Here is a 25,457-nt window from a genome sequence, read left to right on the forward strand (position 1 = left end):
CTTTAGTAGCTTTCTGGGAATCTGAAAGTGTTAATTATCTTGCTGTCAATGCAGGATCGGATTTTTTCAAAAATAACTTAATTTGTGTTCCGAAGATCTTACGGATGTGGAACGACATGAGGGTGAGTAATAAATGACAAAATTTTTAATTGTTGGGTGAACTAACCCTATAAAGGTCATTTTTATTATTATTTTGTGCTGTAGTCCAAGTCTTCTGAAACTGAAATCGCAAACAAGAATGATTCATTCACCAGATTCATTCAAAAACACAGATTACTCAAATCGGTGCGGAAGTGAACAAAAATGATTTGTTCACATGATTCATAGAAAAAAAAATGAAACACCAGTAATATTTATAGTGATTTTGCTGCTCTCAATCTCATGTATTATTCAACATTTAATGTAATGAAAAAATGTAGTTTATTCATGTCTGTGACAGAAAATTCTCTCCAAGCACAAAAGCCTTTTCATCATCAACTTCCACACACTGTACCTGAATCGACTGCCTCTCCTCTAGTAGTCCTCGATAAGGAATATGTAATTTTCACTTCTCTGCGTTTCTAGCACTCATAATCATAATATCATATGGGATAAGAAGGAGAAGAGGGGCTGCTGCCAAATCCCAAGGCTTTTTCCCCACAAATAGGAATGTTAGCTCTTTGAACCCACCTTTATCCATTATGGATTCAAAGTGCTCATGGATTACATTTTATTTCCTCATAAACACAGTAATCTTTTCACATCTAGCCTGGAGAGAAGTGAGTTCACCCTAGAGCTGTTTGCTACCTGCTTTTCCCTTTTTTTTCTGGGGGGAAAATAAAAGGTTTCTAAATCTTTTAGTAGTAAATGATAATTGAAGGTAATTCAAAGCCTTTTCCACAGCAACTATGGTAATTGTTTTGCGAGGGATGTGTTGGCATCCTCAACACTTTGGCTAAACACCCAGTATCTGTTCTTATGAAGCTGATTAAAACCAAGCAGCCTGTCTGAGCGTTCCAGGAAGCCTCTGAAAGTACATAGAATAAAGCCTGTCCACAGACCTTTCATCTGCGTCTCACCGCCAACCCAGCTATACCTCAAAAATTCACCCTGAAGCCGTGAAGATTACTGACCTTTCTTTGTGTGTCATTTTTCATCCATCACGAAGTTTTAAGGTGACATCGTCCTTTCCCCACTGCCGGTTTTGTATCATTCCTGGATGCATCCAGGGTTTGGGGCAGTTCTCCCGAGAGTAAGATTTGTTTATAGACATGTGGTGTGATGCTTGTTTGGTGAGGAGTCCCCTGTGGGCACTCAGAACTGCCACACCATTGAAAGATGCCAGTCTCCCAGCTGTACGTCTCATATCGGCTCACCCTTTGACTGTCAGCATTCTCATTCCGACGAAGATTTGGTCACACTCAATGAAAGCCATGAGCTGAATCTAACAGTCAATGTTAATGGTCCCCTCGTGACCCACCCCAGCACACATTCACCCGGTCAGCCTGCTGTTTTACAGCACCAGTAAAAATACAGGCCAACTAATGAGGCATCTGCTTTTGTAAAATGATGTCTCTTTGGTTTAGGATTTTATGTTTGTATTCTTTTTAAATGAGCTTGTGTGAGTAAAGATGAAAGCAGTTAATCCGTTCACCTCATTTAAGATGCAAAGTGCATGTCTTGTATTATAACATTTTGACTTATATATTTATATATAATTATTATATATATATATATATATATTTTTACTTATATACTATATATATATATATATATATATATATATATATATATATATATTATTATTGAAATTATTTAAAGTTGGAAAATTATATTTTAAAATTTTATTTTATATTTTATTTTATTTTATTTTATTTCTATTCTGTATGCATTACCCATAAATGTCATACACACAACATAGGGGGTATATACTGAAATATTATTATTTATTAGTAATTCACTGTATTATGAATTATATTTTTATATATTTATATGTATTATTATAATTACTATATTAATTAATTTGCCTAATTTAAATACAAAGACCATGTCTTGTAATATAATATTTGTAATATTCATTGAAATTCTTGAAAGTTGGATATGTCATTGTGCACTATTCAGGATGAATTTATTTATTTATTTATTTAATTTTATTTTATATTTTATTTTAGTTTTTATATTTTACATTTTATTTTTTTATTTCATTATTTTGTATGAACTACCCATACACATCAGATAACATATGGAGAATTTCTAAAAAATCTAATAATTCATTCATCTAAAAATACATTAAAGGTGCCATCGAACGTTTTTTTACAAGATGTAATATAAGTCTAAGGTGTCCCCTGAATGTGTCTGTCATGTTGCAGCTCAAAATATCCCATAGATTTTTTTTTATTAATTTTTTTAACTGCCTATTTTGAGGCATAATTAGAAATGCGCCGATTCATGCTGCGGCCCCTTTAAATCGCGCACTCTCCGCCCCCTCCCGAGCTCTCGACTCTATCATTGCACACAGCTAATATAACCCTCAAAATGGATCTTTACAAAGTGTTCGTCATGCATGCTGCATGCATACATCGGATTATGTGAGTATTGTATTTATTTGGATGTTTACATTTGATTCTGAATGAGTTTGAGGCTATGCTCCGTGGCTAACGGCTAATGCTACACTGTTGGAGAGATTTATAAAGAATGAAGTTGTGTTTATGCATTATACAGACTGCAAGTGTTTAATAATGAAAATAATGACGGCTCTCTTGTCTCCGTGAATACAGTAAGAAACGATGGTAACTTTAACCACATTTAACAGTACATTAGCAACATGCTAACGAAACATTTAGAAACACAATTTACAAATATCACTAAAAATATCATGATATCATGTATCATTTCAGTTATTATCGCTCCATCTTTATCATCCATTTTTCGCTTTTGTCCTTGCTTGATTACCTAGTCTGATGATTCAGCTGTGCACAAATCCAGACGTTAATACTGTCTGCCCTTGTGTAATGCCTCGATCATGGGCTGGCATATGCAAATATTGGGGGCGTACACCCCGACTGTTACGTAACAGTCAATGTTATGTTGAGATTCACCTGTTCTTAGGAGGTCTTTTAAACAAATGAGATTTACATAAGAAGGAGGAAACAATGGTGTTTGAGACTCACTGTATGTCATTTCCATGTACTGAACTCTTGTTATTCAACTATGCCGAAGTAAATTCAATTTTCAATTCGATGGCACCTTTAATTTAAATAAATACATAATTGATATTAGTTATTAGACTAATGAATTAACCTTTGATGTCCATGCCTATTTTGCTGAACCAAAAAAATGCTGCATTTCTTTGAACTGCAATTCTGTAAATTCCTTTTCCTGTCAATTCAATTTAAATTCCAACACTTGAACTGAAAGTGAGCCAGTTTCCAAATGTTCTCTGTCCCGCAAATGAAACACACTAAATGTCAAATGATCCAAATACCAAGGTTTTGCCTGAATTCCCAAGCTGTCAAATGGTTTTTCTCTCAAGATTTGTCTTTTTGAGTTTGAGAAAATTGTATCAATTCCAATCTGAGACTGCATTTTACAGTATTTCTTTCAGTGAGTTATAAAGAGCTGGTCAACTGCGGCGTCTGTATGATGTGCACAGGTGTGTATGTAAACCAGAGTGTGTGTTTGTCTGAGGTAACAAAGCCAAGATCTTCTGTTGTCGGGGTCTGAGAGCAAAGCCTGCGATGCGAGTTGTTTGTGTATCTTACATATTAGGACAGGTTTGACAGGCGGTCCCAGAAGAAGGTCTCTGTCTCTGTTTAAATTTTTAAGAGCCTGCTAGATTTGTGCATTTCCAAGCCTGCCTGAAGTCTTTTAGATGGGCGCCTTTGAAGCAACAGAATCCATCAGAATCCATCCATTTTTGCAATACTAATACAATCAAACGGGAATGGCTGCCTTATGATTCATTTATGATGCAAGAGCAACACAAATGTGAATTTGTGATGCGCCTTCAAAGAGTGGAAGGAGAAAGCATGCTTAATTGATAGATGTTGTTTTTTTACTATGCGACTGTTCTTTCGGGCACGGATTTTCAGCGGGTTCATTTTGTAGTGCGTCAGCGTGCTGTTTATATCTTTATACGACTGTTTTCAGGTTAGTGTTTTCTCTGGATTGCTTAAAAGTAGATTTGTAGCCATTTAAGATGAGTTTGTTCGGTCGGCGAGATCAGAATATAAACGTTTGTTGAAAGAATATTGCTCTTTGTAGAGACATTTGATTGACAGACTAAAGTAGTTAACTTGTCAAAGTCTTTATCAGCCAGATGGCAACTTGTGACTTTGACTGTTTAGGTATTCACTGCCGATACCTACTGATACTTGTTTGGCATAAATAAGTCTTCCGTTGATGTTGTTTTCTGATAGAGATTTGTTTTGGCAGTGATGTGCTTTTATTTTGCCCTTATCAGTTCCAGATCTATGAACAAATCGTCTCTGTTCCTTGTGTGCATTGACAGAAAGAAGAGAGAGTGAGTTAGAGTAACAGAAAGCATTTGTGAAGAGGTTTTGTCGGTTATGGGTGTTATAATTCAGCATCCATTACGTTAATGACTCTAGAAGTGCAATACAGAAGCCATTTTTCATTTACCAGTCATCCTTTCGTGTCTGTTACACATTTATTGATTTTTATTTTTGTTACAAATAGAGTCATTCTACAGAGATGTCTCGGATGCTGTTGAGCAACAATTTTCGTGGTTATAATGGCTGATACATCAGCAATGGCCTGCTGTGTATCAAAGTGCTTCATACTTGGAAAAGAAAGCTGTACAGAGGTTGTTCTTTTAGTTTTTAGTTGCTTCACTGAAGTATCAACTTTCTCATTTGGGCCTCAGGTGTTTTTCCTGCAGTTCCTTGGGAGAAATACAAAAGGACACAAATGTGACATGTGTTGAAATACTGTGTATAAAGTGTATAGAGCTACACTAGTCTGAAAGACATTTATAATGATTTTTATGTTGAATTAAATGATTTTTATTTCGAACATTCTATTCATCAAAAAATCCTGAAAAAAAAGTCTCACGTTTTCCACAAAAATGATGGGCGGCACAACTGTTTTCAACTGTGATGATGACGATAATAAATGTTTCTGAGCACTAAATCAGCATATTAGAATGATTTCTGGAGGATCATGTGACACTAAAGATGCTGGAAATTCAGCATTGCCATGACATGAAGTTATTTTAAACTATAATGTTTCATAATATTACTGTTTTTACTGTATTTTTGATCAAATAAATGATATTTCTTTCAAAAACCGACCACAAACTTTTGAATGGTAGTGTGCAAAATGAATGAGGCTTAGCATTTCTTCTTATTCTTATCAATTTATTTAAAAATACATTAAAGGTACCCTAGAACTTTTTTTAAAAGATGTAATATAAGTCTAGGTGTCCCCTGAATGTGTCTGTGAAGTTTCAGCTCAAAATACCCCATATATTTTTTTTTAATTCATTTTTTTAACTGCCTATTTTGGGGCATCATTATAAATGAGCCGATTCAGGGCTACTGGCCCTTTAATTCTCGTGCTCCACGCCCACGGAGCTCGCGCTTGCCTTGAACAGTGCGTAAACAAAGTTTACACAGCTAATATAACCCTTAATGGATCTTTACAAAGTGTTCGTCATGCATGCGGCATGCATGCGTCGGATTATGTGAGTATTGTATACTGTTATATTGTTTACATTCGATTCTGAATGAATTTGAGGCTGTGCTCCGTGGCTAACGGCTAATGCTACACTGTTGGAGAGATTTATAAAGAATGAAGTTGTGTTTATGCATTATACAGACTGCAAGTGTGTAAAAATGAAAACAGCGGCGGCTCTTGTCTCCGTGAATACAGTAAGAAACGATGGTAACTTTAACCACATTTAACAGTACATTAGCAACATGCTAACAAAACATTTAGAAAGACAATTTACAAATATCACTAAAAATATCATGTTATCATGTCAGTTATTATTGCTCCATCTGCCATTTTTTTGCTATTGTCCTTGCATGCTTACCTAGTCTGTTGATTCAGACGTCCTGCCCTTGTCTAATGCCTTTCATAATGTTGGGAACATGGGCTGGCATATGCCAATATTGGGGGCGTACACCCAAACTGTTACGTAACAGTCGGTGTTATGTTGAGATTCGCCTGTTCTTCGGAGGTCTTTTAAACAAATGAGATTTATATAAGAAGGAGGAAACAATGGAGTTTGAGACTCACTGTATGTCATTTCCATGTACTGGACTCTTGTTATTTAACTATGCCGAGGTAAATTCAATTTTTGAATCTAGCCCACATGGAAAAAACCTATATAAACATATATGTTTCAATATAGGTTTTGATATAGGTTTTACATATATGTGACATATATAAAATTGGCCGTTTTCCTATATTATATGTACATATATGTACACATAATATAGGAAAATGGCCAATTTTATATATGTCACATATATTAAAAACCTATATCAAACCTATATTGAAACATATATGTTTATATAGGTTTTTTCCATGTGGGACCAATTTCACGTGTTCGTGTAGCGGTGTGTTTTCTGCGTTGTGTCGTAATCAAAGACAGACTGCAAAAAATCTTGCCATCAGGTCCTCACTTTATTCTGTATAACACAAATGGCAATATATGAGGACTTGTGCAGCATACAAACAGCATGCGGCAGCAACGCACAACGCTGAGAAAGAGAGATATTAAAAGTAACTTAAGTAAAGAAAAATAATCAACGAAACATCTGAATGTACATCACAGAGGGGTTTTGGATTACAATCATACAAATATATCATGTGAATTCAGCTGTTACATGAAACATGGCCTTAATTGAATCACCGCAAAAACTTTGTGCGACCTACCGCTGTGATGTCTCATGCAGATTGGGAAGCAGCAAAGTGCGTCAACACCCCAAGTCAGCATGGCGGCAGGAAACCCCAAATATGGTCATGGCAAGTGGAATCACAAAATAATTGTCTAAATACATAACTGCTACATTCGCACATACATAAGTTCTTGCATAATTTTTTTCGTTAATTCTTAGTTTTTGCCTTGATAATAGAAAATATGAGCTAGGCATCATGTATGACAGTCAAAAATGAGATATGAGCTACAAAATGACCAGATCCTGCCATTAGCTATATAGAAGACATATCTTGCATATATGCAGCATATATGTACATATACACTGCATATAGGTTTCATATATGCGCATATATCCACATATAGGTTCTTTCCATGTGGGAGGGCACCTTTAAAAATGTTATTCATACATACAGTGACTTGAATACACTTCTATGATGAGCATGTGTCAGAGAAAAGAGTGTTTCAAGGTCAACAAATATCTTAAAATATTTGATAATTTGACCTTTTATGATAAAGCAATGTTAGTTCTGGTTACTTTTCATGATTTTATATGTTGATATAAAAAAATTACCTTGAAAAAATATATTTAAAATCTGTTTTAAAAAATAATCGAAAATATGTTATTACTTTTTACTTGATGGTTACACCATTTGACATTTTTAGAATTTCAAATTAAATTAAACTTTTCTTGAAAAAGGCAAAAAAGTTTTTCAAAACCACCATTACTATAAAGAGTTCATTTCTAAGAACCTGGTACATGTTTTAAACTTTTTTTCTCTCTCTATAGTGGATTTTCCTGAGACAGGAGGGCAAAAAGACAAAGACAATCATGAGGCGTCTGTGGCACAGCAGTGATGGGTCGATAGTCATATCCAACCCATGAGTGAAGGACTGTGGGGCATTAGGACCCAGTGACACTCTGTGACATTTAATCTGGGAGGGTGTCAGAATGCACTTACACTCTTTTTCGGCGCTTCACTGGCCGCAGGTTCAGACACGGCCACGAGAGTTCTGATTGGCTGGAGCAACTCAGGTACAGGCTTGAGCCGCTGCAGCTGTCAAACATGGTTAACCGCTGTGGCCTCTGAGATAGCATTCAATACTGTTCCCTTAACGTCTTGCATGCCCTCTCTGACACCTCATCTCATGTTTTTCTGCTCTTTCACCAAAAGCATCTGACAGAACTGACAGACAGGAGCTTCTCCACAAACTTTGCTTTGCCAAACAGTGAGGGAGGAAGTTTGGAGTTCTGGCATGTCTTGCATGGTTGTGTCCAAATAATAAGGGATCATCGCTCTTGTCTGCAAACAGATCTGGTCTGATTAGTTTTTTCACGCTGATGCAATCCACTAGTTTATTAATGTATGTCTGTTTTAATCCCTATAGTGCAAATAATTGTAGTTTTTAAACCGTCCACAGCAATTGCAAAGGTTGCCTAGAATACTTGATACTTTATTCTGATTGGTCGATCATGGCATTCTGCAGTCACTTGACACTAAACTTTTGCTGCACCCGAAATCACGTACTGTCTAAGTAGGTGCTACAAGCGAATTTGAATTTACTTCATGACCATTAAAAAGGTACACTCTATATAGTATAAAAAAAAATGGGTAGTATGAATGAAATTCGGATGTACTACATCCACCATGTTGTTATTGTCACATGACCTACCAGCAACAGTTGCATCATTTCACTTCCATTCATAAATCCCCTCCCATGGTCTCATGTGATAGTAAAGTGTCCTTCAAATGCACACTTCAGAATCTCAGCGGAAGTAGTAGGTCATCCGGGGACTTTTTGTCTACTGTTTTTTGAATATTCGGACATACTACTCTTTTGGCTTACTGTTTTATGCATACTATATAGTAGGGTAGACCATTGTCCCTGGCAACCACTTTCCTATGTAGCTGTACTAGTTTAATGTCTCTTGTCTCAATATGTGGTCATGTTGCTCTCACATAATATCAAATAAGGTCCCATTACTTAACTTTAGTTAATACATTAACTAACATTAACTATCAATGAGCAATATATTTGCTACAGTATTTATTGATCTTTGTTAATGTTAGTTAACTAATGTTAACAAATGGTACTTTATTGAACCTAAGTGATATGTTCATTTCAACTAAAAATAATGTGGCAGCAGTATTTTCTTAGCGATATGCTATTTACGCCATGTAAAAGTATCAGTTCTTCGCAATAAGAGTAAATAGTAATTAGAAGCTATCTATTCTTTATATTGGCGCACATTATTTTCACCTCATTATTTTTGTACATTAACAAGATGCAATAATATCATAGAGTGTAAATGATTATATTTATTACAATTATTAAATGGATTCTGCCTTATTAAGAGAATAAAAACCCTCCCTACACCTTCCCCTAACCCTACCCAATAAATACTTTCAATATTATTAAACTCTCATTCACAGTTTATTTCCACTTTTACGCAGCCCTGAGCATCCTGTTGGTGTTTATTTTGCACTAATGACTGGCTATATTTGTACATTATCCCTTATTTGCTGAATACTTTTGTCAAATGTCTAGTTTTTCTATATAAATATGCATAATTATGGGGGTGCTTCAAATTTTAGAGATAATTGGAAACAGCTGCTCCTGTTTTGCACTGCCCCTGGTGGTCTGGAGCAACTTGACATTTTAATGGTTAAAGTTAGGTTGGTTAAAGGGATAGTTCACCCAAAAATGAAAATTTGATGTTTATCTGCTTACCCCCAGTGCATCCAAGATGTAGGTGATTTTGTTTCTTCAGTAGAAAACAAATGAGGATTTTTAACTCCAACCGTTGGCGTCTGTCAGTCGTATAATGCATGTCAATGGGAACTCCATCTATAAGAGTAAAAAAAAAACATGCACAGACAAATCCAAATTAAACCCTGCTGCTACGACACATTGATGTCCTAAAACATGAAACGATCAGTATTTATATAATTTTTTACCTCTAAAACACCACTATGTCCAACTGCGCTCCACATCCTGTTTGTGAGGTCTGAATGCACTCTGACGCCGGAAGTGATATCTCGCACTCATTGATGTTCTACGCGCGAGAAATCACTTCCGGCATCAGAGCGCGTTTTCAGATCTCACACACTGGATGCTCAAGGCAGTTGGACATAGTGGTGTATTAGAGGTAAAAAATTATATAAATACTGTTTCGTTTCTCACACAAACCGATCGTTTCGTGCCTTAGGACATCACTGTGTCGTCACGAGCCGCAGGGTTTAATTTGGATTTGTCTGTGCATGTTTTTTTTTACTCTTATAGATGGAGTTCCCATTGACACGCATTATACGACTGACAGACCGCAACGGTTGGAGTTAAAAATCATCATTTGTGTTCTATTGAGGAACAAAGTCACCTACATCTTGGATGCCCTGGGGGTAACCAGATAAACATCAAATTTTCATTTTTGGGTGAACTATCCCTTTAATGTCCCTTATGCCCTTTAGCGCCACCATAGTGAAGCCTTGACAACTATTTTTTTTTGTTGTTGTTGTTTGTTTGTTACTGCAGTATGTGTTTTTTCCCTTTCTGCAGGTCTGGTTCTGCAGAGACTATACACTTAAGAATACAGGTAGACTCTCTGAATAGTTTTGGGGCTGACTGTCCCATTATTATGAGAGATAGTAGTGTAGTCTGAGATCAAAGCTTGTTTGGTTTGGTTTCACTGCAGTCTGGCAAGATGATCAAGTCAACATAACTTGTTGACGTTACTGCTGTAATTGAGATTTGGGTGCTAAAACACACCCCTTAGGACACCCAGATCCAAATCTGAGTATGAAAGCTTCGATTTGTTTGACTCAACGAGTGAAAACGAAACATTTCTGATTGCTGGTAATTACAAATGATATTTATGGAGATGTGCTCAATATCCAAGCTATGTTTAATGGCTCAAGGTCACTAGGTCTTCCACATTAATTCACATTTTTTCCCTCTTTTTAATTTAATATTTATTGATTTTGGCTCTAAGAGGATACATTAAACTCTACGGGAAAGAAGTGAAAAAATGCAAGCAGGGTCATTTTATATATAAACTAAAATGGCAGGTTTATTGTTTTCTCAGGTTTATTATTTTCTTGAAACAACATGAGCTATTATGTCACACGTATACATCATAATCAAAATAGCCCCTGTGCCTCCGAGTTATGATTTTCTTCCTTTTATTTTCATTTTGCGCCTAAAATGGTTAATAACTCGGAAAAGCCAATTTATACTTGTGTTTGTATGCCGAGTGCTAATTTTGGATCCTAGATGCAATTCAGACTCAAACTCCTGCATGATTGCAGTTGCACAACGTATTGGAACACATTTCTCGAACCTCCAAGTCACTGCTATTTTTCCCTGAAGTGAGCTGATATGTTGTGTTGACAGACAAAGATCGTCACAAATGCAGTTTTTTAAACACATGGTGTCTGGCTCAGCGGTGGGCCGCTTGACTGCAGACGGCACTGTCACCACTGCAGAAGTGAGATGACATTTTCAAAGCTGTGTGTTTGTTACTGGAGGGAGCGGGCAATGGGGCTCGTCTCCACATCATTCCCTCCTTCGTCTGGGCTCATTAGTGAGACCTTGCCTCCAGGTTCCATGCAGGTTTCTGAGGTCATGTTTGGGTGTTCCTTCAGCTACGGCCACTTTGATGTCCCGGGGTAGATTTTTATTAAAACTAACAGATTTCAACTTTTGTTTTGAGATGCGAAGATCACATGAAAACTTTTTCTCATGCTCTCATCGTTTATTTTTTATTTTTTTTATGTACAGAATTCAGGGGAGAAAAATCTTTTGTGATACTGGTAGTCCAAAAGTGCCTGTAGTTGAAGAAACACCCGTATGCCTCTGTCACTGAATGGGGGATGCCTGCGCTTTCCTCAGTCCCCGGAAAAGCCTTGGATGATTATCGACATAAAGATAAATATTTAAATAAAATAAAAAATATCTGGATGTACTCTGTTAGATAAGAGTACTTTCTGGTTCAGCGTTTTTTTTCTAGCGATAGGGCCACCTGGAAGACAGCACTCAACTGCACTCTCTTGCTCTCACACATGTCAGAGGAGAGGAATATTTCCAGGATGTGCACTGGAGAGGAGCAAGAGGGAAAAAAGATGGAGGGCTATCTTTAGACTCTCACTTCTTATGAAAAGGTTTTATTCTCCCTCTCGCACTCACTCTCTTTCCCCATCCTGCTAGGAGTGTGTGTATGTGTGTGTGTGTTAAACCGCAGAAGGCTGTTATCTGTATGCAAATGTTGTTCTTTTCTATGGAAAGGGAGCTGGTTAACAATTCAGATCAGGTTTTGAAGCAATGCAACTACCAAGAAGCACATTTCAAAGAAAGCTGTGCTGCAGTTTGGGGCTTTCATGTATGTTGCATGGCAGTATTTTAAGAACAATTATTGCATCCTGTTGGTGTTTGAACTTAGAGATTGTGCTCTGCAATACATCCACAGAGCTATTTTGTTATGCCACCTGTCAGGCATTTGAATTATGTTTAGATTCAAAATAACTACTATACAAATGGATTATATTAAAGGAAATGAAAACTCTGTCATTATTTACTCACTTTCACTTGCTGTTATTTTTTTTTTTCTGTGGAGCACAAAAGGAGAATCTCTGAAGAGTGTCTTCAGATTTAAGATCTTATTTCAGGATAAAATATATTGCATGGCATGTTGTAATTTTACATCATTTTTCAACAATTATATTAGCATCATCTTCAGTGCTAATAAAAAACTGCTAGAATTTCAACTAGTCAGAGATTCAATGCACAACAGTGCATACAGTATAAGAAACTTGTTCCACAGAGGGTTTTTTTTTCTCACCTTGTAAAGATTTTATTTTTAAAATGTGTATAATTCATGAGGTTTCGTGATTATTCAAAACCGTATTTTATTTAACCATTAAACTCCATTCTCTTGTATACATAAAATAAATCTATCGCAAACAACTCAACTCATACAGACTGTAGGTTGGTGCTGTTTGTGGTGTTGGCTGGAGATTCACAGCAGTTGTTTGGCCCTGTCAGAAGATGCTGTGCATCCCTTAAGGAAAGTTAGCGAGGTGGAATAAGTGAAGAGCAAGTATTTACATTAACCTTCATTAAGCTCCCCATGCTACTCAGCAAGCACCTAATGTAATTAGCACATTACTGAACCCTTAAACGGCACTCCCACATCAGACCATAGGCTCTACTTGCCAACGGATGTTATGTTACGTCACGTTGTTACGTGCTATGAGTGAATTATTTTGTATTAAGTGCTCCATCTGATTACGTATAGATTATGTCTGTATTATGTGTTACTTCTGGATTTTGTTATGTCTGGGTTATGTTACTTTATATTAGTTTATAAACTACATCTGTGCTACAGCTGGGTTGTTATGTCTGTTATGTTTATGTTTTGTTATGTCTTATGTTAATTTACATTTTTTGTTATGTTACTTCTTGATTGCATATGTCTGGGTTACATTACGTTACTTACGTTTTATGTGCTATGTCTGGGTTATGTTGTGTTGTGTTGTGTTGTGTTGTGTTGTGTTGTGTTGTGTTGTGTTGTGTTGTGTTGTGTTGTGTTGTGTTGTGTTGTTTTGTGTGCTACTTCTGGATTATGTTACGTCTGGGTTATGTTACTTTATATTACTTTATATACTACATCTGTGCTACAGCTGGGTTGTTATGTTATGTTATGTTATGTTATGTTATGTTATGTTATGTTATGTGCTACTTCTGGATTATGTTACGTCTGGGTTATGTTACTTTATATTACTTTATATACTACATCTGTGCTACAGCTGGGTTGTTATGTTATGTTATGTTATGTTATGTTATGTTATGTTATGTTATGTTATGTTATGTTATGTTATGTTATGTTATGTTATGTGCTACTTCTGGATTATGTTACGTCTGGGTTATGTTACTTTATATTACTTTATATACTACATCTGTGCTACAGCTGGGTTGTTATGTTATCTTATGTTATGTTATGTTATGTTATGTGCTACTTCTGGATTATGTTACGTCTCGGTTATGTTACTTTATATTACTTTATATACTACATCTGTGCTACAGCTGGGTTGTTATATGTTATGTTATGTTATGTTATGTTATGTTATGTTATGTTATGTTATGTTATGTTATGTTATGTTATGTGCTACTTCTGGATTATGTTACGTCTGGGTTATGTTACTTTATATTACTTTATATACTACATCTGTGCTACAGCTGAGTTGTTATGTTATGTTATGTTATGTTATGTTATGTTATGTTATGTTATGTTATGTTATGTTATGTTATGTTATGTTATGTTATGTGCTACTTCTGGATTATGTTACGTCTCGGTTATGTTACTTTATATTAGTTTATATACTACATCTGGGTTATGTCATGTCTGTTACGTTTATGTTTTGTTATGTTGTATAATGGTATGTGAATTTAGATTTTATGTTATGTTACTTCTCGATTGCATCACAATATGGGTTATGTTACGTTACATTACATTACATTACATTACATTACGTGTCTGGGTTGATGTTATGTTTATGTGCTATGTCTGGGTTATGTTACATTATGTTGTTACGTGCTATGTGTGAATTATTTTAAATGAAGTGCTCCGTCTGATTATGTATAGATAATGTCTGAGTTGTGTTACGTTATGTTATGTTATGTGCTACTTCTAGATTATGTTATGTCTGGGTTATGTTACTTTATATTAGTTTATATACTACATCTTATGTTTATGTTTTGTTTCGTATGTTAATTTATATTTTAGATGTATGTCTGGGTTGTTATGTTATGTTATGTTATGTTATGTTATGTTATGTTATGTTATGTTATGTTATGTTATGTTATGTTATGTTATGTTATGTGCTACTTCTGGATTATGTTACGTCTGGCTTATGTTACTTTATATTAGTTTATATACTACATCTGTGCTACAGCTAGGTTGTTATGTCTGTTATGTTTATGTTTTTTATGTTGTATAATGGTATGTTAATTTACATTTTATGTCATGTTACTTCTTGATTGCATTACAATATGGGTTGCGTTACGTGTCGCATAACCTGATATTGCTGAGTTCAACATGTTCCTGGGTCAACATTTTTGTTGATCCTGGAACAACATTCAAATCAACCAATCAGATTTGAGTGTTTGTGAAGTTTACAGATTATATCAAGTTTAGGCATGAATTGGTGCTTCTACATCAGTGTTTTTCATCTATCATTTCCCTCTGATCTTTGTGATAACTTATGGGTAAGGTTAGGTTTAGGGGTAGGAATAGGGTTAAGACTACATTTTCAGACTAGAATGTTGTTCCAGGATCAACAAAATATGTTGACCCAGGAACGCATCTAACTCAGCAATATCAGGATGTGCATTACATGTCTGGGTTGATGTTATGTTTATGTTCTATGTTTGGGTTAAGTTATGTTACGATATGTTACGATACATTACGTTACATTATGTGCTCTGTCTGGGTTATGTTATGTTATGTTATGTTATGTTATGTTATGTTATGTTATGTTATGTTATGTTATGTTATGTTATGTTATGTTATGTTATGTTACTTTGCAACATCTTGATTACATTACAATATGTCTGAGTTATGGTATGGGTTATGCTAGTTGTAGTTATGCCTGGATTATGCTACGATTATGTGCTGTGTCTGGGTTGATGTTAAGCATAAGTTATGTTTATGTTACGTTTTGCTTTGTTATACTGGTAATATTGTTAATTATGTTATGCTTCGTTATGCTTTTTATTCTTTTACAATATGTTAATTGAAGTTGTGCTAAATTATGTGACAAAAATGTTTATTGAACTGATACTGCAGGATGTTCATCCAAGTCAGCAAACAGTAGGCCTTACCTAAAGGTAATTTCATTTACTCAATCCACTGAAATGGGATATGACAAGGATGTTAACAGGATAAGAATCTGCCAGCTATAAAATATGCTAAATAATGCAACATCCAATGTCTAGGTCTAATACTGTAATCCATTCCATTATCGAAATGTACATTTAACTTTCATTACCTATATTTACACAGGGAAGATTACCCTGCCATATATTTGTTTGGACTGCATTTTTTCAACAGTAATGTTGCAAACTCTGCAGCCATTTATTTTTTATTAGTGTTTATTTTTCACGAAATATTAACATGAAAGGCATTCAGCATGTCACTGATCCATCCTCCTTGGAGAGGAGGGAAATAAAAGGAGATGGATTTTTTTTTCTGAAAGAAAGTGGGTTACTTTAATGTAATATCCCAAAGAAAAAAAATATGTTTGAATAAAATTCTGTGTATTTTGCCTGGAGCAGCAGTTTTCAGGTTTCGGATTCTGCATATCAAAGCAATGAAGACAGGAATAGGTCTGTCAAGTCAAATTCAGTCGGGATCCTGGAGTGGATTCTGTTGTTAGCCTGTGCCAACCTTTAGTGTATTAATCTCCTTTGACAGAGACAATGCTCCGAGCCAGTAATTCATACCATCTGTGGTCACTATACATTACTCCTTAATTATCAGCCTGCAGTACAGCTAATTACCACTTGAGGCAGTGACTCGGTCTTGCCATCATTTTAGTGACTGTAACCTTTTCAAACCTACTTCTGGCAGTTCATTTCATCGCCTCTTGCAGTTTTGAAACTTGCGTTCTCAGGTGCCAGCCTGTGGTATGGGAACAGATGGCATCTGCTTTTAGTCTTGAAGTTCCTGAAATGGATGATAATTCTGCAACGGGAAGGGAAAGTATGAAGGTGTTGTCATACTGTTAATATTTTTAGGGACCCAAATACAACAGGAGGGCCAATTTGTCTCACTGCCGGGTGAGTAGAGACAGAACAGACAAATAAAGCGCCAACGGTCTGGCTGCGACATTTCTTTTTTGGAAAGAGACCCGAACTGGCAAATGCTCTAATGCAACATCTCTGGGACTGATCCTGCTGCTGCCATCTCTCTTTATTTGTAACCCTGAAAGGAATGTACAGTAATGCCTTTTTCTCTTTTTGTCACTTCTCGCATTGCTTTGAGGGGATCCAGTTTTCCTTCTTTTATTTGGTTGGTCTTGTTCTCTTTTACCTTTTCTGACCTTCTCGAGTCAAAACCGGGATTAATTTAACATCTCAAACCTTCTGCTAAGGTTCCAAAAGGAATTCATTTAAGTACATGGCACTTTGGAACTAAGCTGCTCTGTTGCTTTTTCATCTAGTTGTGAATTCCTGTGTGCCAACCGATAGCAGTCTGATTCCATTTTTATTTATTGGACTTTTTGGACCATTATAGGGCTATAGGGCTTCAGGTTACTGTAATACACACATTACTTCGGTTACTTTTGCATGTTACTTTAAATTTCCTGATTTCTGTTAAAAGACAGGAAGTGGGTTAAATCTCTGTTAGCTTATCTATGAGACAAGAGGTTGGTTATCTTAGACCAACAACATCCAAGGATCAACACTCTGTATTTGAGTGTTGTTAACCTTGTACGGGAATAGCTTGCAATGAAATGTTCAGTTTTATTGAGTGAGTTGTGCTTCACTTTTTGCAGTTTAAATGTGATAATTATCTGAAGAAGGAACTATGAAGTCATCCGAACTTTGTATTTTGAGAGGATGGATGATATATTTCATCCTTCATTGGATATTCTATCCAAATTATATAAAATAAAACTAAAATCTGTCATTTTAAAGTAAGTTTAAGCATCACAGCATAAAGTAAAATGGATGAAAAATGGATATTCATTTTTAGATTTGCTAAAGATTACATTTCAAATGTTATTAAATTAGTGTTTTTAAATAATAACAAAAAAGTTCATCAAAATCTTCGCTACTGACTGACTCACTCATAAAGACAGTCTTTGGCGCCATCTAATGGCGTATTAATGTAACTTATGTTGCTTTTCACGGTCAGGGACTATTTTTTTCCGGCGGAAGGAAGGCTTTTAGTGACAGTTTACTTCATGAAAGTTGCATTGATACATATTTTTGGCTTTAATATTTGTATTGTGTGGTAACCGTTTTATAAAAGCAATAAGGTACTCGAGGCTAGTGCTGTATCATGAATAAGTCACGGCTGGGCAGGCACTCCGTTTCGTGCCTAACAACACCCTTCAGCCATGACTTATTCACGATACAGCACAGCCTCTCATACCTTATTGCTTACTTAAATGTTACTTCTTTTTTTTTCTTTTTTTTTTTGGAATGTTCAGAGAGCGTCCAACAGTAACATTCCATAATGTTTGAAGAATGCTAAGATGGAATGTTTCCTTAATGTTCGGCGTTTTGAACATTCAGAGAACATTCAGAAATAGAGTTTTCATCACTTAATGGAAACGTTAGCAAAACATTCTTAGAACATATTTTTGTTAGCTGGGAACTGCCATGGACAGTGTTCCGCAGATTCTGAATCTTATATAGAAATGAGCCAATAACGCTTACACAACAAATCCAGAGCACTCCTTGACTGTGATAAAAATCCATGATTATTGCCTGTCTCATTAAAGCGCATTGTTGTGAATCTGTTTTCTCCACATTGTACCAAATACACTTCCATTCACAAGCCCGGGCTATTCACTGTCCGAGCAGGGGGAGGCCCTTTTGTTCCCCGTGATTGGATTGCACCTCTCTGCATGTATGAGGATGGAAAGCGGGCCGCCGCCTGCCTGTGTTAGCAGCCAAATGTGCTCACGGCTCTGCGCCGCAGGCATGAGCACCTGACAGCCTGCCATTTGATTGCTAATCATTTTCGAGCCTGTGCCTGGTCTTTTTGATTTGCACTGCACACTGCCTTGGCTAAATGGAATCAATTAAATGCGTGCTTGTATTCGACGGCCACTTCCAGGAGATCAACTTCTTGATGTTGCAACACAACTAGATTAATTAAATCCAATAAAGAACTCAATTAACAAAAGGAAGGTAGCCGAGGAAGGGTCAGATGGATTTGTGTGTGTGTTTTTCGTGTACAGAACCAGAGTTATTTCGGAGTGTTTTGTTTCTTGTCGTCTGCGACTGTAAACGAGCTTTCGATAGAACACTTGTTTTGTGGCTTTACTATTTTTCATGTGTTCTGGGAGTGTGAGGGCAATTACAAGACCCAAACGGTCATCTGTTCACTGAACATACACACAATCAGTATTCCACAAGCACCCTCAGGATGTACGTATATTCCCAGGATAAGCAACTGTAGTGAAGTAGTTAGTGACTAGTTTTCCATTAAAACGCACCACTGGGTTAGTTCTCTGTAATCGCAATTTTCTCACTGACATTTGTAATATATTGCTACAAACTTTGTTGTTAATTGGAGCGCACTTAAGTTGACGTCAAGGGGTAAAACAACAGTTGCATTCTCCAGTGACCCCAGAGAGCTGTGGTTCCACTGGCTGACCAAACCAAGCAAGAAGATCAAACCAAAGCAAATTAGCAAATTAAAAAAAAAAAAAAAAAAAAGGACAAGCAGTGTAATGTTGATTAATGTAGTTAAAAGGATAAGTTCACCCCAAAATAACGCCATCCCATATATAATATGACTATCTTCTTTCATACAATCACAGTCGGAGTTATATTAAATAATTTTCCTGCTCTTAGCTTTATAATGGTAGTGAATGGGGCGTGAGATTTTGAAGCCCAAAAAATGCATCCATTCATCATAAAAGTAATCCAGGGGGTTAATAAAGCCCTTCTGAAGCGAAGCAAAGGTTTTTTGTAAGAAAAATATCCATATTTAAAACTTTATTAACTATAATAACTAGTTTCCAGCAGGCGGCCGTACGCATCGATTTACGGCGAAAAACTAACCGCTGACCGGACGCATGAAGTATTGATGAACGCAGAAGTGCAGAGGATAGAGCAAAACAAAACACCGGTCACGAATTAGAAGTATAGAACGAGAATTTTTAAAGAGAAATGTCAGAGGATTTCAATATAAGAGAAGAGGAGTTTGTGTTTGTTGAGCACTATTTGAACTTCTAGAGGCGTTTAAGCTTACGATCCTCCTACATCCTACGTCATGTCAGAGGTTACTCTTTTGCCGTAAATCGATGCCGGAAGCTAGTTATTATAGTTAATAAAGTTTAAAATATGGATATTTTTCTTACAAAAACCCAGCGTGTCTCTTTATTAACCCCCTGGAGCCGTGTGGATTACTTTAATGATGGATGGATGCACTTTTTTTGGGGCTTCAACAGAGCCAGGATATATTTTAATATAATTCTGATTGTGTTCATCTGAAAGAAGATAGTCATATACACCTAGGATGGCTTGAGGGTGAGTAAATCATGGGATCATTTCATTTTGGGGTGAACTATGCCTTTAAGAACTACACTGCTAACATACAATAATAATAAACGTAGTGAGTTGCCTTGTTGCCCACATAGGCAACTAACCTCTAAGGTAGCATCCTAACTGAAACAAAACCTGACTTGATTTGAAAGATTTTTCATGTTGCGATGTACTCTGTCATTCAAAAAGCATTTCTCACACAAAGCCACAGGAGTCTCTACTCACCACTGATTTCAGTAGAGTTTGCTGTTAGCATGTTGCTAAGCTAACATTACAATCATCTATAGTAATAGCATACAGGAATATTGGGTAAAATACTGCACTTCAAATCAGATTGAACTATTGTTCTAATCTTTTTTTAGCTTGATTGAGTTTATAATTGCGATTCATCTTCATCCTCTAGCTTAGATTGTTTTTTTTGTTTTTTGTTTTTTGTTTTGTTTCATTGATTTTGTCACAGTGTATTTTGCCTACTCTGCAAAGGATATATGCATGACTTAGAATTTGACCAAATAAAGTATGTCTATAATTCCCTAAAATGCAACCTACATAGGGTGCTCTCTAGGCTTTGGAACAGAGCTTGAACTCCTTAAATTCTATATCTTTGGTTGATATAATTTCATTACTGTCATTACTTTTCTTTACATTTCTTTACTTTTTTTGATAAATAATAGGCCCAAAATAGTCTATAAAATGGTGCTGCCTTTAATCAAAAAATATTGACAGTGTTGTCTGCCAGAGGAGGAGCCAACTGTGATATACAAGAAATGAACAACTATTAAAAACTGTTTACATAAGCTCTCCTGAGGAGAACAAGTGTGATAATAACATTTCATGGAAGTTAAAAAAAAAAGTATTTGAAAGTAGGGATGAGAATGTTTCCCCTCATTTCAGAAATGTGTCACTTTCTCTGGGTACTTTCAACTGCATTTTGCTATTGAATATTTCAATAGCTTTCGATCTTCTTTTTAAAGTTGCACAGCAATGCATACAAACACTGATTTGATTCTTTCTTCTTTCTGCAGGTTTTTTGAGCACAGGAGACCAGGCAGCCAAGGGAAACTATGGACTTCTTGATCAAATCCAGGCCCTGCGCTGGACGAGTGAAAACATTGCATTCTTTGGGGGTGACCCTTTACGCATTACTGTTTTTGGGTCTGGGGCAGGTGCCTCATGTGTCAACCTGCTGACTCTTTCCCATTATTCTGAAGGTAACCGTTGGAGCAATTCAACCAAAGGTACAATGCAGAGGTTTTAACTTCTGACAACTTTTGTCTGCATGCTAAAGCTTTGTGTTATGAGCTCATATAAAAGGTCTTGTCTGTTGGAATGGCTGAAGTTCATCTTCGTGCTTTTTTATCCATGTATTCATTTAAAAATTGAAAAAAATAAAAAAATAAAAACTGATCACTAGGGCTGGGCTATTGATGATTGATTGATTGTAGTGATTTTGCTGGCAATATATATTAAGTTTTCGAAGTGTCTATTTACACTAAGTGTGAATAGCATCCCTTGTTGGCAAACGCTATTTACACTAGCTCCACCCACCAATGTCTGGTTGGGCCACTCAATTTTTTAAAAAGACGCATGAAATTCAAGGTCTTCAGTTGTAAGCTTCAGCGAGTAAGGCTTGCAGACCTGCCTTTTAACGCGATTGACACGGGTTCAAATCCGCGTTTTGCTGAGCTCGCATTTATTTTTACTAAAAATTAAAATAATGTTCTAATAGTGGAAATAAACTGCAAATGAGTGTTTAATAATATTAAAAGTGTTTATTGAGTAGGATTAGGGGAAGGTGTGTGTGTGTGTGTGTGTGTGTGTGTGTGATGCTGCCTTATTCTCCCAATAAGGCAGCATCCTTTTAATAATTTTAATAAATATAATCATTTACACGTGATATTATTGCATCCTGTTAATGTACAAATTACTGAGGTGCAAATAGTATCTGCCAATACAAAATATAGATAGCATCTAATTACTATTTACTCTTATTGCAAAGATCTGATACTTTTACATGGTGTAAATAGAATCTATCGCTATTTTCAGCTAGTGCAAATAGCCACTGCCTTAAGTTTTTACAAAGAGGTTTTTACAAAACAATATGCAGGCAAATATATTGTCATATTGGTGTGTATAAATACATTTAAATATTCCAATTTTGTGAAAATCTTTTTGATTATATTGAATTATTAATTATATTATAATTATTATTATAATTATTTTGAAATGGTTATTACTTTTTTTTAGTTTGAACCTGACATAGTGAATCTTTTCGTCTAGTGGGATGGTTTGAATTTTTTCAGTCCTCTGAATGAAAATATATATTCTATATTTATAAGCTATAGTGCCCAGCCCTAATGATTATAATCAGGTTAACTACTAGGGGTCTAGTACCCCCGATAAAAAAAAAAAAAAAAAAAAAATTAAAAAAAATTAAAATAATGCTCAATTTCCCAGAGCCCAAAAATTCTAAAACCAACAAAGTTGCTGAAAAAGTTGCACAGCAGTTCCTTCATCGGCCCAGCTTTAAGCTGCAAACTCATTTTGTTTGACTTGATATCACCTGTTTATGGAAATTAAATTTCCCTGAGTCGTTTCATGTTCCCATCTTTATTTAGTCGAGTCCATACACATCACCAGGCACGCCATGAGCGCACTGTCCAAATACACCATTCACCTTCCATTGGCACAAAAAGGGTAAATACATTAATTCCATTTTTAGTCTCTCTGCTTGGAAGATTGCTTTGTGAAGAGGTCTCCTGGCACAGACCTGCTTTAAGGTTGTCACTATCATTCAAATGAACCCAGAGACACTTTTGGAAGAGACTTTAGTGTGCCATGCCATTGCTTTGCCCTGAGGCAAACCGTGCACTGCTTAATCTTGAATAATTTTCATGTATTTCACATATTTTCCTTTTCTTTTTAAAAATTTTAGCAGTGTATCCATTCACAAATATATTCATCTTTCATACAAAATTGTCACCATTTCTTTGAATTGCGAACTGAAACATCCCCTTATCTTCATTTCATTTCCATGTGTGTTTTTATAGTTTTTTTGTCTTCTTTAGTAAGAACATGTTTTTACTCATAACTGCACTGTTAAGACTGAGATCCCAGGGGTTGTCATGGTAACAGAGTAACTCAATTTTCCTCTCTCTTGCTCTTTCTATCCGTCTTTCTCACACGCACACAGTTTCTCTCTTGCTCATTCACTTGCTTTTTTGTCTTGACGTTTGTGCATGATATCTGCTTCTCTTCAATGGTATGGGTCAATTTTCTTGCCATCTATAGGTGAAAGCGGTTTACAGGGTGCGAACAGCTAATTACCGTTAATGCGCTATAATTAAATTCTTTAAATAGTCACATTTCCTCCTTAAAATTGCACAACAATGTGAAATATTGATCAGCCCTGTGCATTCAAGTTCATCAGCATTAGCATGTTGACTTGCATGGCCTCTTTTCCCAAACCATTTAAGATTTGCATAAAAACAGCTAAACTGAGATGTTTATTTGCTCCAGATTGAATTCTGAGGAGCGCTTAATGTGTAAATAGCCTACAAGTGGGGTCCAAAAGTCTGAGAGCACATTGAAAATCTATTTTCTTTTTTCTTTTTTTTCCCCTTTTTTTCCATATAAATGCGGAATTAAAGTTTAGTTTTAAAGTTTAGGATTTAGAAAAGAGAGATTTTTTTATTATTATTTAATATTCCTTGTTTTATTTATATATATATAATTTTGTTTAGTATTCTGTCTAGTATTATTTAAAATTCGGCACTATTTATTGACAGTGTGTCAAATGTTATTACATTTTTTTCACTAACATAATTTGTAAAGAAATATGTTGTTTCAAATAAATATAAAAAAGTGGTCATTAGTGGTCTCAGACATTTGGACCCTACTGTGGCATGTAGCAGTTGTTCTCTTTGTGATTCTCTTTTGTTTTTCTTATACAGGTCTTTTCCAAAGGGCCATAGCCCAAAGTGGTACAGCCTTGTCCAGCTGGGCTGTAAGCTTTCAGCCGGCCAAGTATGCCCGCATGCTGGCCAGGAAGGTGGGGTGCAACCTCAAAGATACAGTAGAGATGGTAGAGTGCCTCCAGAAAAAACACTACAAAGAACTAGTAGAGCAGGACATCCAGCCTGCTCGCTACCACATCGCTTTTGGACCCGTCATTGATGGTGATGTAATTCCCGATGACCCTCAGATCCTCATGGAGCAAGGGGAGTTCCTCAACTACGACATCATGCTCGGCGTCAACCAAGGCGAGGGGTTGAAGTTTGTGGAACTCATTGTGGACAATGAGAATGGTGTTCAAGCCAACGATTTTGACTACGCCGTGTCAAGTTTTGTGGATGATTTATATGGTTACCCCGAGGGGAAGGACATCCTTCGGGAGACCATTAAGTTTATGTACACTGACTGGGCTGACCGCCACAACCCACAGACCAGAAGAAAGAGCCTTCTGGCACTCTTCACAGATCATCAGTGGGTGGCACCAGCTGTGGCCACGGCAGACCTCCACTCGAGTTTTGGCTCGCCTACTTATTTCTATGCCTTCTACCATCACTGCCAGACGGAGCAGGTCCCACCCTGGGCTGATGCGGCACATGGCGATGAGATCCCGTATGTTTTCGGGCTGCCCATGATTGGTCCAACTGAGCTCTTCCCCTGCAACTTCTCCAAAAATGATGTGATGCTTAGTGCTGTGGTAATGACCTACTGGACCAACTTTGCCAAGACTGGGTAAGTCTCTATTCAACAGGGCATTATTTCTAATCACTTATCCTTGAGGCAAACAATATGGATATTAATGAAGATTTAGAAGTGAATTAAATGCAAGTTTGTTTTGTTGCAAGACCTCCAATCCAAACATCTCATAATTTGGGAATTAAATTTGCTATCGATTACCGTACAATACCTAGTTGTTTCCAGGAAACAGTGCTACAGGGTTCCTAAGGTTTAATCATTGCTTAATTGTTTGCTAATGCATTCTCACTCACAAATACTTGTTAAGATTCCCAAGGTTATGCTACATTAAATTTATGCAACTGCTTTTTACACAACAGCAATTTAGTTTGCTTCAATTTAGGTTTAATGCAGTGAATAAAGTAATGCTGATGATCACTTAGAGTGAGCTTAGTGTTTATATGACATTGCTGCCTAGACATATAATCATCTCATGGGAGGACAACAAATCAATTTGTGTGCAAATGTGTAATTTCTTCTCTCAGATATATTCCCGTTAATTTTAAAAGCAGTTGTCAGGAAACCCTAATGAGCACTGAGAGAATAT

The 25,457-nt window shown here is 36.2% G+C and overlaps 1 protein-coding gene across 5 annotated transcripts in view; it reads left to right on the forward strand.

Moving 5' to 3' along the window:
- nlgn1 (neuroligin 1) overlaps positions 1-25,457 on the forward strand; it is a 311,795-nt gene that overhangs the window by 282,051 nt on the left and 4,287 nt on the right. For all 5 annotated transcript variants that reach the window (XM_048172191.1, XM_048172193.1, XM_048172190.1 and 2 more), the window contains 2 exons: positions 21,190-21,402; positions 24,118-24,907. In XM_048172191.1, coding sequence (XP_048028148.1) covers positions 21,190-21,402; positions 24,118-24,907 — 1,003 coding nt within the window. The remainder of the gene's footprint in view (positions 1-21,189; positions 21,403-24,117; positions 24,908-25,457) is intronic.

The sequence above is a fragment of the Megalobrama amblycephala genome, linkage group LG21 (assembly GCF_018812025.1).
Source record: "Megalobrama amblycephala isolate DHTTF-2021 linkage group LG21, ASM1881202v1, whole genome shotgun sequence".
Taxonomy (NCBI): Eukaryota; Metazoa; Chordata; class Actinopteri; order Cypriniformes; family Xenocyprididae; genus Megalobrama; species Megalobrama amblycephala.